Consider the following 15,350-nt stretch of genomic DNA (forward strand, 5'->3'; position numbering starts at 1 on the left):
AGTGACCTCCACAAAGGTGAATAACTCTGAATCATGCTTAATATTCTATGCAGATCTGGTGTTCCTTATTCTTTTTATTCAATAACTTTTTTTCCGCCTAGTGAAAACATCTGTATTGGACCTCTCGAGGCATGTCTAATGAGCCATTATGACAGCAATTGAGCACTAGCCCATCAGAAGCTTGTAACAGCTGACGTTGTTATAGTGTATTTCTTTGCTGCTTCACTAATTGTACAAAAGTTAAATTTGCAGTAAGTCCAAAATGTAGCTGGCTGGTTACAGTTGGATGGAATTTTCTGACAAAGCTTGATGTCATTGGAAAATGCCAACTCTCTGAGCCTACAACGCTTTGTCCTCTGTCTGAAGACCTAGCCACTGGGTCAGAATACTGCAACCTGAGCTTCTTGCGTCTCCAGAAACAGAGCACATCACTGGCTCAACGCTGGAATCTTCTGCTGCCATGGTAAGAGACACAGGGCAAGAAGTAGTACAGGGATTTTCAGGATTTTTCTAATAAGAAGCTGGGCAAATCCAGCGCAGCTGAGTTTGGAACTCAACAACTAAAGCAGTCAGGCATCTATGCTCTGTCATTCAGAGCGAAAGTGCTAAGAACAGAAAAAGGGTACTCTTGAAGTGAGAAATATCACTCCAACTTAACAGCTGCTCAATGAACCAAATATTCTTAGTTGGGTATGCGTAACATGGAATTTCCTCAGAACTTCTGACCTGTGGACAATTTGAAAGGACTGGGTTTGGAGCATCAAACCCAAATTTCAGAAAGAACACAAAACTGGAAACTAGGAATCCTCCTTTCCAGTAATTTTTACGGCTAATGGAAGAAAAACCCAAATGACCCCTCTATTCATTGAGTTGGTGTGCCAATAACGATTTCTTAATTAGAATCTGGAAAAAATCATTAGTACTTTGGGTTGCATCTTCAACCATGAGAATGACAATTCACTAAATAATTGAAATACAACTGATTTTAAGCCAGCTCAAAAGTGGATCAACCTCACGGATTCTATTTACTCTTTTCATCATGTTTGTATACAAAGACTGGCACCTAACTGTGGTACAGAGTCCTGTCTGAGAAAGGAATGACCCTTACTTTTCCCCTTACAATGTACAGATATGAAAGAAAGGGGTGGGGGAAGGAGGCAGAATAGCAATGAAAGTATTTGCTAAAAGTAAAAAGTGCTGAAAAGATTCAGCTTGTGAAGCCCTTGTTAGGGAAAAGTCTGGAGCTGTAATGAGGAATAACCTTTGCTTTTGATTTCAGTTTTAAGTCAAATGTTTGCTAATTATGCTTAAATAAAGGCATCAATCCTCCCTTTTCCCACAGACTAGTAACTCCATGAACCAAACGGACAAAATACCCCAACTGGTGGACCACCAGGAAGCATCTGTGCTTTCTGGAATATTCTGTAAATGACACTGAGATCACAGTTTTCCTCTCCATTCAATCTCTCTGATCCCAAGAAAAGCTAGATGGTAAGGCTTCGTGATTAACATATTATCAGTTAAAAGCACATAGAGATTCTGAGCTTGTTTTTCAAAGGGCAATGTCTGATACGCACTACTGACTACATCATTCTCCTGTCAAAGACATCCTGCCCCATTATAAAACCCTGTTTAGTCAGTTATCTGACTCCCAGCTGCTACCTGTCTTCTCGTTGCTTTTGAACACATCATGAAGCGAGCTGGGCGACTGAAGAGTCAACAAAGGCCCAGCTTTCACCTCTTCTGTAGATCCTGCACTCAGGAAAAGGTTTCTGATATGCAGCAAATGTCCTTGGCAAGCCTAGCAGTCTAAATTCTAATGATCCCTAGGACTTTATTTTTCACAGACAGATTTCAGTCCATGAAATTAAATGAGTTTACCATTTTAAATAGACATATCCCTGAATATCCTTAATGAGTACCTGAAAAAGTGAATGGAAAACCCACACAGCGGATAGCGATGTAACAGAAAAATCCCTCCTCTTCACTAATTGAACTACGACTGTACCTGCCATGCTGTAAGACACGAAGTGCACATGAGGTGTCCACAAGGCTCAATCTTCACATCCTTATCATTTTCTGCACAGATTTTACAGAGCTGAAAAGTAGAACCCATTTCACAGTACAATTCGTACTGCTCCTGTAACAAAAGAACGTCAGGTTATTATTTCTTTACTGTCATTAGTTGATAAAGGATATACTTAAGTACCACTAGTGACACAAATGCAGTTCTCTGAGCCCATTTTCTAACCTGCTTTACTTAATAGTAGAGGAAACTATTGGTACAGATCTATTTAAAAGCCATATTAGAGTTTCCAAAAAACAGTACTCTCTTGCTTCTTCAAATTTAAGATAAATGATATAATAAATGGTACAACTGGAGTTTAATAAATTTGTGCCTGTTTGGATCTCTGCGGACTTTTCAAAAGAATTGAAACTACTGCGTATTCAATTGACCTGACTGTTCTAAATGCATCGTAGGAACTGAACGGAACAAATTATTTGCTTTCATCTCCCCTCTCTCTCCCCAACTTTTAATGACATTTACATTTTTTACATTAGTTATTTCAGAAAATCCAGTGTCTGGGTGCCTGTGTAAGCATGGGTGGAATCTAATTATAAGTGGTGTTGATAAGATCACTTACATTAAGAAACAATGGACTGCACTATTGTTTTGGCTTCTTAGGCTTTGCTTTTATACTAAGTCTTACTGTTACTTCAGCTCCAAAAGGGACAAGCTGAATTTCAGAAAAATACAACCTGACTTTTTCAAATATCCAGTCATTACAGGAAGTCATATCCCATACAGCTACTGTTTTGATGCAAGGCATGCATCCTGCTTTCCTCGGCTGCAATTAAGAGGAAGATAATGAAAACATTGCTGTAAGGGATCAATTACGTGATGAATGGGAACAAAATGGAGATTTCATTTTCTAGGTGTAAGGCAAGGACTAATAAAAGCTACCGATTGAAACCTGACAAGGAACAGAGTTTTCTATCTGCAGCATGGACACAGGTCAACTGAAGTAAATAACCCCTGTGAAGGAAGTATGACAGGAATGCCCCCTGGGTGACAGGGCAACAGTCATGCACAGGTCATCCAGTCCTTTGTCGCCTTTTGAGACTGATCCTAAGGTACAAGAACACCTTCAGGAGGAATAATAGATAAAACCCATGCCCAAAGCAGTTTTCTAGAGTTAGGAAAGGTATTGTCAGTGAACTGGCAATCAAATGCATTTGTGCAGGAATAAAGCTTTTTTATTTTATCTTTTTCACTCTAGGAAAAGCAAATTTTGAAGGCTTGAAGTAAGAATAATCCAGGTCACAGGAAAATAACAGCTCCCGTTGAGTAAAGAGAGGGTGGAAGAGGCTAAGAAAAAGAAGATTAAATAACTCTTATCTGCAGCTGCAGTCAGTACGCACTAAATATGCTGTGGTGGAGCTCTTGCAAAGAATCCATCTGCAACAATCTAGCCCTGGAGCCAGTTTTATACCATCTTTTCATAGTTTAAGCAGCTCTAGGGATCGCTTTAAACCACTGCAGTTGGATATTATTTAAGGTAGCATTCATATAGTTCAGGCTCTGATGAACTGACATCAGAATTAACTAGTATTTCCCTCATAAGTACAAGTTCAGAAACAATTGGATTCATTCAGTGACGGAAAGACAACAAGACTGCCTTGTACAGAAACAAGGGAACTTTGAGAATGTCTAAGCTTTGTTTTCTTCTTTTGAGGAAAAGTAAGGAGCTATGTATGCTAGTATGGGGCTAGGTAAGTTTTTCCTGCAATCAAATAACCGTTATGTTTGTATTGCTCCTTCATTATGGTAAGTCTGGAGGGAAAGGAAAGAAATCAGATTGGTGGAAGTTTTCACACCTTCCGCAGGTAATCGTTTTTAGGAATTCACTTAGGAGGCAGACATTTTCATAATGGTACTCCCAATAATACCACAGATACTAAATAATGCCATAGATACTTTCTAAAGTATCTCTGGAGGTGGAAAACGCGTATGTCACTCAGAGTGACAGAAGATTCAGCAGGTCACCAGGTCTATCCTGAAGAAATGGAAAACTGAAATAGCTTTAGAGAGTTGTACCTAGTCTGATGTCTTTCCTTGAACATCTCCTCCTCCAGAGCCTTTTGTCATGAAAAATACTCTGGATGGTATACGTAAAACCTTTTAGTGTTAATTTCTGTAATGTTTTTAATCAAACCTTTGTCTTACGGTGGCTACTTCCTATTCCTCTAATATCAAACATCTGCAGATTAGTCTATCACACCATCACCTAACAAGACTATACACACATCTAGATACTCTTATCGTCTCTTGAGAGTCCCTTCAGGCACTTAATTATTTCTGTTGCTTTTCCCTGAACTCTCTTCATTTGCATAATAGACAAGGAAGAAATGAGAGAGACCCTAGAAATGACATCTTTATGATAAAAAGAAATGCACTTCTCCTCCTGGACCTGCCAAACAGTATCATTCCCATTCAGCCTTTAAAACTACGATCTCATCTTGATTTTATTTCTCTATTCGCATCTGCTATTAGCGAAGAAACACCAAGCTCTATTAACCTATCACAAAAATATCAGAAAAACTTTAATAACTGTTAACATGTTTCTCACTTGAAAAAGGCTTAAAATAACCAAAACTTCCCAAGACATGCCACCTGCATCACTGTTAGCTCTAAAGTTTAAAGGATTATTATTCTGTTCTTCATCTAAGTCTTCTTGTCAAAAACATATTTCCACTCCTTTGAATTTATTTCTCACATTGTAATAAAAGTTAATTGTCACTGCTGGATGGGATGCTAAGGGAAGTGAAGATCACAAGGTAACTGACAAATCGCGCAACATACCTGTGTGACTTTTATGTGATCGTGTGGTGTGGGCTCACATAACCCGGTCAAATCTGGGTTATAACTTCGTCCATCTGGGAACAAATAGCTGCATCACAAAAGGATTGTTATAAATACGCATATTTCTTTAGCTTTATTAGCTAAATAATACTTATGAAATTTCAAACAGAATTTGTTACAGTAGACATTAGCTAAAGTGCTTCATCTTTCTTTAGCCATTTTTCTCAACTTTTGGGTGCAGCTGAATTGCTACACATGTATTTTGATACATGATAAAGCGTAGCCCATCAGGGAGATGCTGGCATCACACACAGTTATCAGGAGAATACAAGTGAGCTTTGGTTAGCAGGTAACTTTTTTGGTGTAGCTCAATATAATATCATTTTAGATCTGAATTTTACAGTAAGCTCTTACACTTACATAAATTCCTGGTGATCTCTGCATTGCCTGCATGGTGCTCAGTGAATGTAGAAAGCTGAATACTTCAAGCAACGGAGCAGAACAGACAGCAACATACATTTTTATCTTTCTTAAACTATCACAAGAACCTACACTAAGAATCCAAGATGCAGACTGGACTTTAAGTGAGGAGAGATGGGGTCATTTTGATCTTGTAGGAAGTTAATGACAGCTTAACGATATCATCGAGACACTAAGTTGTTCTATACTCAGTTTTATGTCACCTCCGACTTCGAAACAGTTTCTTATAAGTGATAACACTATCACTTAAGTCACAATGTGAAAAAGTTATCTTTAAATAGGGTACAAAAACTTCACCTTGCATTACATAGTCTCAACTGTAATTTTTGTTTGCTTAGTTTTTGCCAAGGAAATTGTGTAGTAGAAACACTAGAAACAAAACACACACAACTATATATAGGATCACATAAGTGTGTTTTGTTTTGCAGGACAATAGATCACTTTCAAAATGTGAAATTACCCTATCAGGAATAAAATTACTCGACTCTTGAGGACCAAGAAAAAGTGTGAGTTAGCAATGAATTTTTAAATCCTTTTTTGGGGATTTTTTTTTTCCCTTCACAATCATGCAATATATCAAAACATGTATCCCAGTGAAAGACTCTCACATCAAAAATTTGCCTGCTTTTTCCAGTTACTTCAGCTGGCCTACTTAAAAAGTGTTACTTCTCCCTATAAACTTAGATTCTTTTATAATTATAAACTTTCAGTAAACTATTAAAACCTGGAAAATGTTTTGGCTGTAAAATATATCAACAAGCAATTACATACCTTTTGAATTATTTTCCAGACTTAAACACATGAGTAGCTGGTAGCACTAATTGCTCAATACGCTTAAGCGCATTTGCGACACTTGTTGGGGGAATCAAACTGACAGCTGTCCAATCTTATTTTCTCCTGGAATGTACCTGCTATGAAATATGGCTAACTTTGATTAATGGAATTACCATGTTTCTCAGACAGATAAAAGGGATGGTCCTTCATCTCTAAAGGAATGTCAAAAGCCCTATCCAGCTTTTCTAACCAGTTTAAACATTTTTACTAATTACAAGTCCAAAGCGTTAGATTAACAACTGAATTAGAATTTCATACCTATGAGGAATATAAGAATGTGTACTTACAATCCTTCCCGGCTGCCATCAATCAAAGCTTGAAACAGAGGCTTATTGTGAGGTATGGTTTGCAAAATGTTCCCATCACCAGTCACATATCCAATGGCCCACTGTCCTAGGCGAGTGCAACTCAGTCTGAAAATGTAGCTTTATAAAAACAGGATGGACAAAAAGTCATTGTTAATTGATGTTTGGTAGAGCAAGTGCAGAGACGAAGGATGGCCTCTGGTTAAGACGCTGAATTGGGTCTCTGAATATGGGTATAGCTTTCTCATGATATTGCCATACTTTTCTCTACTAAGTCTCAGAATAAAGTGTTTTTAGCTACATATACGCGTGATCCAACAGCAAAGTTAGACACCTACAGATTAGAGAATAAAATTTGAGAATTGGAAGGTAAAACTAGCTAAATAAAAACTAACTAACAAATGATTAAATTCAGTAATGAATTTTTATTTCCCTAAGCTGAGTAAAGAAGAAAAAACAGAACAGCAGAAGCAGTATGTAAAATAAAAGTTCAGTTTGAACAATACAATATGTATAGCATCACATAAATTATTTAAAATCTCTGTACACATCATGATATTTAATCTGACAGCTTCCTTTTCTAAGCACAGAGTTGACAATATAAAACCATTACTGATGAAGAAGAGCACGTATTTGACATAAAAGGGACATACAAGTACTGACTGAAATTATAATTTGTGTCCTATCATCTATGGGGTTAGGATGACTTTATTTTACTATTCAACAATTAAACAAATATTTTGAAAAGTAAATTATAGGCATATTTTCAAATATGCTTTCCAAGATGACATTACAGGTTGTATATAATTCAAAAGAAAGGAAAAGCAATAAAATTTCACTTTTTTTTTTGGTTTACTTGTACTTGATTTAGATATTTTGGTTTTCATGTCTAACACAATGTTGTTTCATTTCACAGCACTGCAGAAGACCTAAGGGGGAAAAAGTAGGTCATGACTACAAAATTCTTAAGTCTGAAAATTTAAAAGTTCAGGATTTTTTGAATCTGGAGTTTTGGCCTTTAGCACTAAACTGTCTTTTAAAAAGATATTTTGATAGAAATAGAGTCCCAAGTTTTAAAAAAATGCCTAACACTTCTCTCTGATACACTCTGCTAACAACAAAGAGCTAAAAATTCACTCCTTTAATATTGCAGCATAAGTGTCACATGCTATGGAAGTATGGACCCAGAAAAATTACGTAGCTTCTGAGACAGTAAGTTTATTTGGAAGGTGGTAATCAGTAAAAAATCTTACCTCCCAGGCTTAGTGCTATATTTTTGTAACCTCGCTTTGACTTCATCATATGTCAGGAATGCCATATATCCAGGATGTGTCACAGCTAGAAAGTTCCAGTTCCGTAAGATTGAACCCCAAGGCTGAAAAAAGAGGACAAACAATTAAATAGGTGCAGCCAGAGAGTTGTAAACATCTAATAAAACATCAATTTGTCAAAAAGACTGAAAATGTTTTAGCTTCAGCTGAAACACACAGTTTTGGTTAACATCTAACTGCTACAGAAGACTGTCCAAAATACTCAGCTTTGTTGCAAGGATTCTACCAAAAGAATTATTCCGGGAACATCAAGGTAAATATTTGGATAAACCCTTGGAAGACCTGGAGTTTAAGGGATCTTCTATTTGCAGCCACATAGAATATTAAGCATCCAGTTTAGTGAGAACCTACAGACTATGGCTCCATGATGGTTAAAAACCCGATTAAGCCTGTTCTTGACTGGTCCTGAGGCAAGTACAAAACTAATGATAAGTAAAACTAACAAATGAAGCCTAATAAAGCCACTAATTTGAGCTATCATTCCTTTATTTACTCTCTACTTCTTAATTCCTTCAGTTACTATAATGGCATCACAGTCAGGGAACAAAACAAATACTGACTGCACTTCATCACATTATTTGCTCACAATTGCTCCAGAAAACTCAGTGAAATATGCCTGACATGCTCTTACTTCAAAGAAAATATTCTTTTGTTGCGAAAGCAAGATGATTTTTAAGGAATAGGAGATTAACATAAATACATTAAGCGTCCATTGCCAGCATTTGGAAAGAGAAGAAACTGCTTTTTAATAGTTTGGAGATTTTTTAATGCATTTGTCAAAAGATCAGGGCAAGCGAAGTTATGAAATAGAAGAAACGAGACTTGTGTTCTTGTGTATCCTGCAAATGTCCTTTAAGGGGGCTTTACAAAGGCTAGTAAGGCACTGATAAAACACCCTTAAAGTGACACACTTGAGTAGAGTATTGCAACAGTTCTTCTACTTGAGATTAAGATATATCTCCTCGGCAAATCCTAACCACTATTTAAACATGGATGAACTCCTTTATTTTAAAATGAATACTTCTTCAGATCACACATGTGAAATGGAACAATGAGTTTTTAATATAGAGGCCATAAGAGAACTCAAATGTTCAAATTTTGTACAAAACAAAGTCACGAGAAAAATCTGCAATCCTAGATGCAACACAACTATTTTGCCAGTGCCTCTCTACATTGTCATTTCATAGACAATGGAATATCAAAGATTCGTGTCAGAAGCCTTAACCGCATGAGAAACCTTAGTTGCCCTAGTTAGAGAAAAAAGGGTGTTAACTTTTCCCCCCTTACCACACCAACACTGCTACTTTCTTCATAAAAACGCATCAGTCTTTTACCTTTCGTATTATTCAAGCGCATGCACATAAAGCAAAAAGGATGATCAAATATTCACTACTCTTGAAGTTGTGTTGGACTGTGGTAATATAAAACCTAGTCACAGCAGATTATAAAAAAAAAACATCCAAGTAGCGTGCCAATTCTTTGGCTAGGCACAACCTTCAAGTTCCTACGCAGAACATATCTTCCAGAGTATCAAGCTACTGCTATAACAGAAAAATGATGTGACATGAGGACTGGAGATCAAAGGGCAAAATTTCTTTAGCCTGCCTTTTAGACACTAATGTAGAATATTACAAACGTGGAAAAGTTAAATGAGAAAAGGCTTGCACATTTAGTCCATAAAAATACTTTTACATAAAAGGATAACTTAATTCAACATGTTAACAGTGACAAAATGAAGCTCCTTTACTTCAAAGCATCTATATATACTGCCATACAAACTGCACCTTTGGTCAGCGAAAACCTACCATACTTGGAGCAGTGCATGCACACAATGGAGAGGCAGGGGGAGCAGCTTCACTTTTACCGATCTACATAAAAGGTAATCTTGTTTGCTTTCTTCTGTGAATAAGTATAGCTATAAATGTAGCTTTTCTGTAATATGACCCTCATTTGGCAAAACAGTATCTTGATTACTTAAACAATTGGGATTTTCTCTCTGCGGGTGTATACACACATAGTTAGAGAAGCAGTTTAAGAAGTGGAAGAGTAAAATGTAACCTTTGGGAAAGATTCTCAGACTAAGTTCAGTCTAAGTTCACTGCAACAGTTACACAGATATTGCACCAGTTGGTAATCTGTTTGGCAAAAACTAACCCTCTGCTTCTTTTAAACATTTTCTCCTTAAATTAAAAGTTAATCCTAACCAGTCTTCTCTCCTTACACTTACAGTATTGCTGATCCCCCTTCTCTAGCACCAAGCATATTAATGAATCAAAACAGCAATGGCCTGACAATACAGTAAACAAAGAAGCTAATGCAATCTGGTATATGTTGGTCTACGGATCAAGGAAAATAAATCTCATTTGAGACTTCTGTCCTCAAGTCCAAAGTTTAATACAATCTGTAAGATCCCACAGGACCAGAGCAAACTGTATTTCTCAGATCACCAACTTCTCATTTAATTTTACAGTTAATATACAGATTAAAAGGGATAAAAAACATTATTATTATTATTAGTGAGCCAAATGAGAGGAGAAAAATCAATCGCATAGAAAGAAGTCTTAAATAAATGCATCTCATAGTGATGTATGTTGCAATCAATAGGCCTCGGACATTTTGCAGTCAAGTCTGAGATGAAAATTTGGACTTCACTACCAACCTGAACACCGGATCAGTTTGCAAATTACTGAATAAAAGGGGAAAACTTTGGCAGAGTAGAAACTCATCCCAAGGCAGCAAAATTCAGAAAGGAATGTTTGATCATCTCAAGCTCCATATACAGAACAAAGCTTAGAGGGATTCTCCTAAAAGAGCATAAAGTCCTTAGTGATCTTATTCTCTATTTCATTATTTTGTTCAAGAGAACACCAAAGTTTTGCTCGAAATTCTATAACCTGTGCAAATTTGTTTTAAAAAGTGACCAATGTTTGTGGTTAAATTAAACAGAGGGAGATTATTTACACGGTAATATTTTCAATTTTGATAACAGTTTTGACTCAGAATGGACAAGAGATGATTAAAATCAAAACCCTGTAAAGTAAAACCGTTACTCATCTTCTGTCAATTCTTAATATTGACTTTGTAAAGGCTCCCTTTCCCATAACAGCAAAAAACAATAGAGCCAAACAGTGATTATCATAGATTATCACAAGCTTATAAGCCCAGGCTTTGATGAAAAATTGATATTTTGAACAAGCCCTCAATAGGTTAAAGAAAAACGCACCGACTGATCACTACAAAGGGGAAAACATAAATGACCAAATAAATGGTCCTATACCTTAATTATTCCTATACACCAAGGAAAAATCCAAAGCGATTAATTCGCAATCAATACATTTAATATGAATGCAAATCAGCACAGCCTTCTATATTGGCTCAAATACTGCAAGAATATCTCCCTTAAGGTATGCTCTGTAGAAGGGAGATAAGCGTAAGAGAGGCATGTAACATACATACAAGTTTATTTCAGGTAAGTATTTCCTATTAACAATTATAAAATTAATGCTATTTCCAAAAATACTCCGTTACCCTTAAATAAATAGCCGAGCAATTAATGGCCAAAATATGTGCCCTAAAGAAGTAGTTACACCTACATTTAGGCTAAAAAAAAAAAAAAAAAAAAAAGCCACTTTCCTTACGTGTTCATAGAAACAATTCACATAAGTATGCATAGATATGAAAGTACAATGAAAACATAAATACAATTAGATAAGCATTAGATAAGTCCATGATGTTAGGAATGCACTTAAGAATACTGAAAAACATGTAAATAGCATACATGATACTGTAATAATATCACAGCTGTGCACACCAGTGTAGCAGGCACTGCTGGATGTTTTCAATTTTTTAGATGCCGGTGTTGATCCTCCAAAAATTTCTGAAGTACTAAAAAACTACACATGTTATTTCTGAATTCTAGTGTCTGAATTATTCCCGTTTTTCCAACAAATCCACTTTCTTGACCACTTGACTCAAACTGCTTAGGTTCTTAAATTCATACAAATATTTAGAAGCTTCAAATCTTACCTGAAATAGTCTAGTGAAGATATCAAATTCAAAAATTGAAATGTAATCATTGCAGGTCAAGTCAATAGTAGACTTAAGGGCCATTGCTTCCAAACCAGAGCTTATTTGATGAACTTCATGAAGGCACTGCCTGAACAGCTTCCATGGAACTATAGTTCTGTGAGGAAGAAAAATAATAAATTTAATAAAACCCTGCATTTAAGGTTTGACATCTATTCAAACAGCCAAACTGTACTTCGAAAGTAGTGGAGCGTTAATCTGGTTTCTCTACAGGCAAAGAAAAAAAAAAAAAGTTTTCTGAATTGAGCTTAAGCTAATGCAATAATAGGTTATCTTCCTTTAAACATGGTGAAACAAAATAAGACATATTTTATGATATACTCTATTTTATCAGTCTCAAAACTATGGGAACTTGACTAACAATAGCATGTTTCTTTTTCTCATGTCATTAGGATTGAATCTGAATTTTTCAAAGCCATAACACCTTCTCTTATAAAGGTTCTGACTCCCAGTGGGAGCAGATTTTACCACATTTTAAAAGCATTTTAATTAACAAATATATAACAATTTTCAGGACTTAACAAGACCTCATACATTCTTAGTAGTATTTTTTCTAAAATGTCAAGAGAAGACAAAAGAAATAGGCCTCAGGTACTCATTAATATTTTCCTCCAATCTTTTGTAGTTCACATTGGCTTATTTTTATAAAAGTCAAAATATTTTATTCCACATTCCATTTTTTCCATGTATTACTCCATACTACAGTACAATACTGTGAAAAAAACCCTGACTCTATTAAGTTGGTTCCTGCATAGTAAGTATTCTGCAGTTAACCTGCAGAATTTAAACAAATACCAACTTGAAGCACAATACTGAAGACTTGCTCCTATACTTCTACCACGGGAAAACATCAGGCATTCAATGTATATGTAAGTGAATGGAAATCTAAATTTTATTTTGAGGCTTATATTGAGAAAGTCATAAGTGATAAAAGATGAAGTGTAACAGATCTCAGCAGATACTCTCGTCTGTATGAAAAACAGGAAACCACAAGGAGCTGAAGAGAGATACCACATCAGATGCCATTTAAGAAAGAATGCACATCAAATTTTGATTATGATAAAGAGAGAACGAAATGTTGCACTAAGTTCAGAGAACAAAGTTGGAAAACTGAAGTGCTTTTGTGGTGTTAAAACATGTGCCTATCGCTTATTTAGTTCCTGTAACTGTGGCTCTGAAATGTCTTCTGATTCTCTTTGTAAACTTTCTGAATGGTTATAGCACTGTGATCACACTGAAATGGGGTTAGAAAAGCTAATTAACCCTAAAATTAAAGTCAAATTCACAGATAATGTAACAGGAAGGAACATAGCAATATTAGACTGCATGAACTCCTTTCTGATGACTAACCTGAGATAGTTTCATGAAAACATGTTGATTAGATGTGATTAATAAGTAGGATCCTTTGTCACCTATTCATTAACACCCTGCACCCCCAAAACCTCATCAACAAACGAAAAAACAAAAGTCTTCAAGAGCGTCCATTTTTAGAACTCTGCTGGCCAGTACTTTGGCGAAGACAGAAACCAGATGTTGAGAACTGAGTGATTAGCTAATGAAAGAACATATAAAGTTATTTTCTGGGATCCCTCCAAGAATAAGTGTCCAAAAAAGTGGTGCCCCAATTTAAAACTCACTAAAATCAAGACATTTTTTTTCTGTTGAAGTTTGTGAAATAGGCATCTTCTGCTTTCTTAATAAGTATGTGAGTCTGCTGCTGAAACACATTAATTCTTCTTTCTCAGTAGCTACTTTTATACAGCTCTCATTCCTAAATATTTTGAAATAGCACCAGCCAGGGATCACTTCTCTCCTGAAGTCTCTTTCCAGTAACTGTTGCATTCTGCTGAGGCACATGCTCACTTAAGCGGGGAAGTTACTGAGTCCTCACAACAAGTTTAAGGATTCTGAAACACTCTTGTCTCCTGCTCCTAAAGAACTGAAATTTGTTGGCCTTTTAGACACACTGAAAAACATTTCTCTTTGACAGAGAACTAAGAGACGTTTCCCACAATGATGAGGAGGTGAAAGAGATTTTTGTAGATGGCTGGGAAGTTGAGTTTCTGTTTTATTCATCATTTCTCTGGGGCTGTTGTATTATTGTGTTTCAGGGGTTGTACAGCCTTTGAAGGCACCTTATTATTTACATCTAAGCAGTTCTTTTAATTGTTTCCTGGGCGCGGGGGGGGGAGGGGGGGGGCAAAGGGGGCACCAGTCAAACCAAGACTGAGATCAGGATTGTTCTAGTTAAAAAGGTGCTTAGATTGTTGCTTAAATACTTTTCTAGAAAAAAATAAAATTAAATAAAAGGAAAAAAAAAAAGAGGATCCTCTCTGTAATGAAACACTGCCTGCAGTTTTCAGCTCCTGAATCATACAAGATACTGGCTGTAAATATTTTCAGTGCCCTTTGTCCTTATACTATTTGTTGAATCATGCCCTAATGATGCCCAGCACTAAAGGCTGGCAGGTATTTTGCACACGTCTGATGAGATAAGGCAGATCAGTGGACGCTTGTCTAGGAAGAGATGAGTTAGTTGACTCTGTTACAGCCAATCAGAAAGATGTGATACGACATCCCTGTAACATGAGTTCTCTATTGTACTAGGTTGAATAAATGCATTGTCTCAGTACTTCCTATATTTACTTTTAATTACGTAAGCTGTCACTTGCAATAGAATGCCCACCGCTACACCTGAGACAATACTCTGGGGAGGATATCATATTAGAGGACAACACTACACAGCGATTGGACTTCATTCCAACTGTTTGATGCCTACAGCTAAGAGCCCTGTTACATGTGCACATGCGCACATCACACACAGGGCTTTGGTCACAGTTCCTCTTTTGTGATACAATTCGGGAAAAAACAGTACACCAAAGTACAAGAAGAGTATCTGATTAGATTACATGTGCCTACTGCTATCATGCTACATGCGTTATTTTTCTATGACCTTTAACTAATTTAAAATCTTAAGAGAGAAATTTTTTTGAAGGAAACAAAAATTTAAAGAAGGCTGAAAGGTACACCTTATACAGCAGAAAATTACTATGGAGGACTTTCTACAAGCAAATACTAGTCTATATCTGACAACTTTTTAATAAATGATCCATCTATCTGTACTGTATCTTTGTAGTACCTTTCCTCATCGTCAGAGTAGAAGCAAAGCCCATGTGGCTTTAAGGAAGAAAACACAAAAAAACCCAAATGATCCTGAGAATTTTTTTTCTGCAAAGGCTTCCAGTGCACATCTGATCTCTCTTAAATCTACAAAGATGTCTGTATTGTCGCATGCACCTTGGTGTTGTCTTCCTATCCAAAGAGCCCTGTCAAAAAAACTATCAAAAAACTAAAATAACCCTTTTCCCCCAAGCCTCTAAAAATGGCACTACTTCTACACATTTTTTCTGCAGGACTAGAATCAGTAAGCATATCTGAAGAAAACCGATG

At 36.3% G+C, this 15,350-nt stretch overlaps 1 protein-coding gene across 6 annotated transcripts in view; it reads right to left on the reverse strand.

The window, feature by feature from the left end:
• Positions 1-15,350, reverse strand: part of CBLB (Cbl proto-oncogene B) — a 144,613-nt gene that overhangs the window by 45,645 nt on the left and 83,618 nt on the right. For all 6 annotated transcript variants that reach the window (XM_068907604.1, XM_068907643.1, XM_068907622.1 and 3 more), the window contains exons 5-9: positions 11,841-11,997; positions 7,737-7,858; positions 6,466-6,603; positions 4,865-4,952; positions 2,009-2,140 (exon numbers count right to left, since the gene is read on the reverse strand). In XM_068907604.1, the coding sequence (XP_068763705.1) occupies positions 2,009-2,140; positions 4,865-4,952; positions 6,466-6,603; positions 7,737-7,858; positions 11,841-11,997 (637 nt within the window). The remainder of the gene's footprint in view (positions 1-2,008; positions 2,141-4,864; positions 4,953-6,465; positions 6,604-7,736; positions 7,859-11,840; positions 11,998-15,350) is intronic.

The sequence above is a fragment of the Struthio camelus genome, chromosome 1 (assembly GCF_040807025.1).
Source record: "Struthio camelus isolate bStrCam1 chromosome 1, bStrCam1.hap1, whole genome shotgun sequence".
Lineage (NCBI taxonomy): Eukaryota > Metazoa > Chordata > Aves > Struthioniformes > Struthionidae > Struthio > Struthio camelus.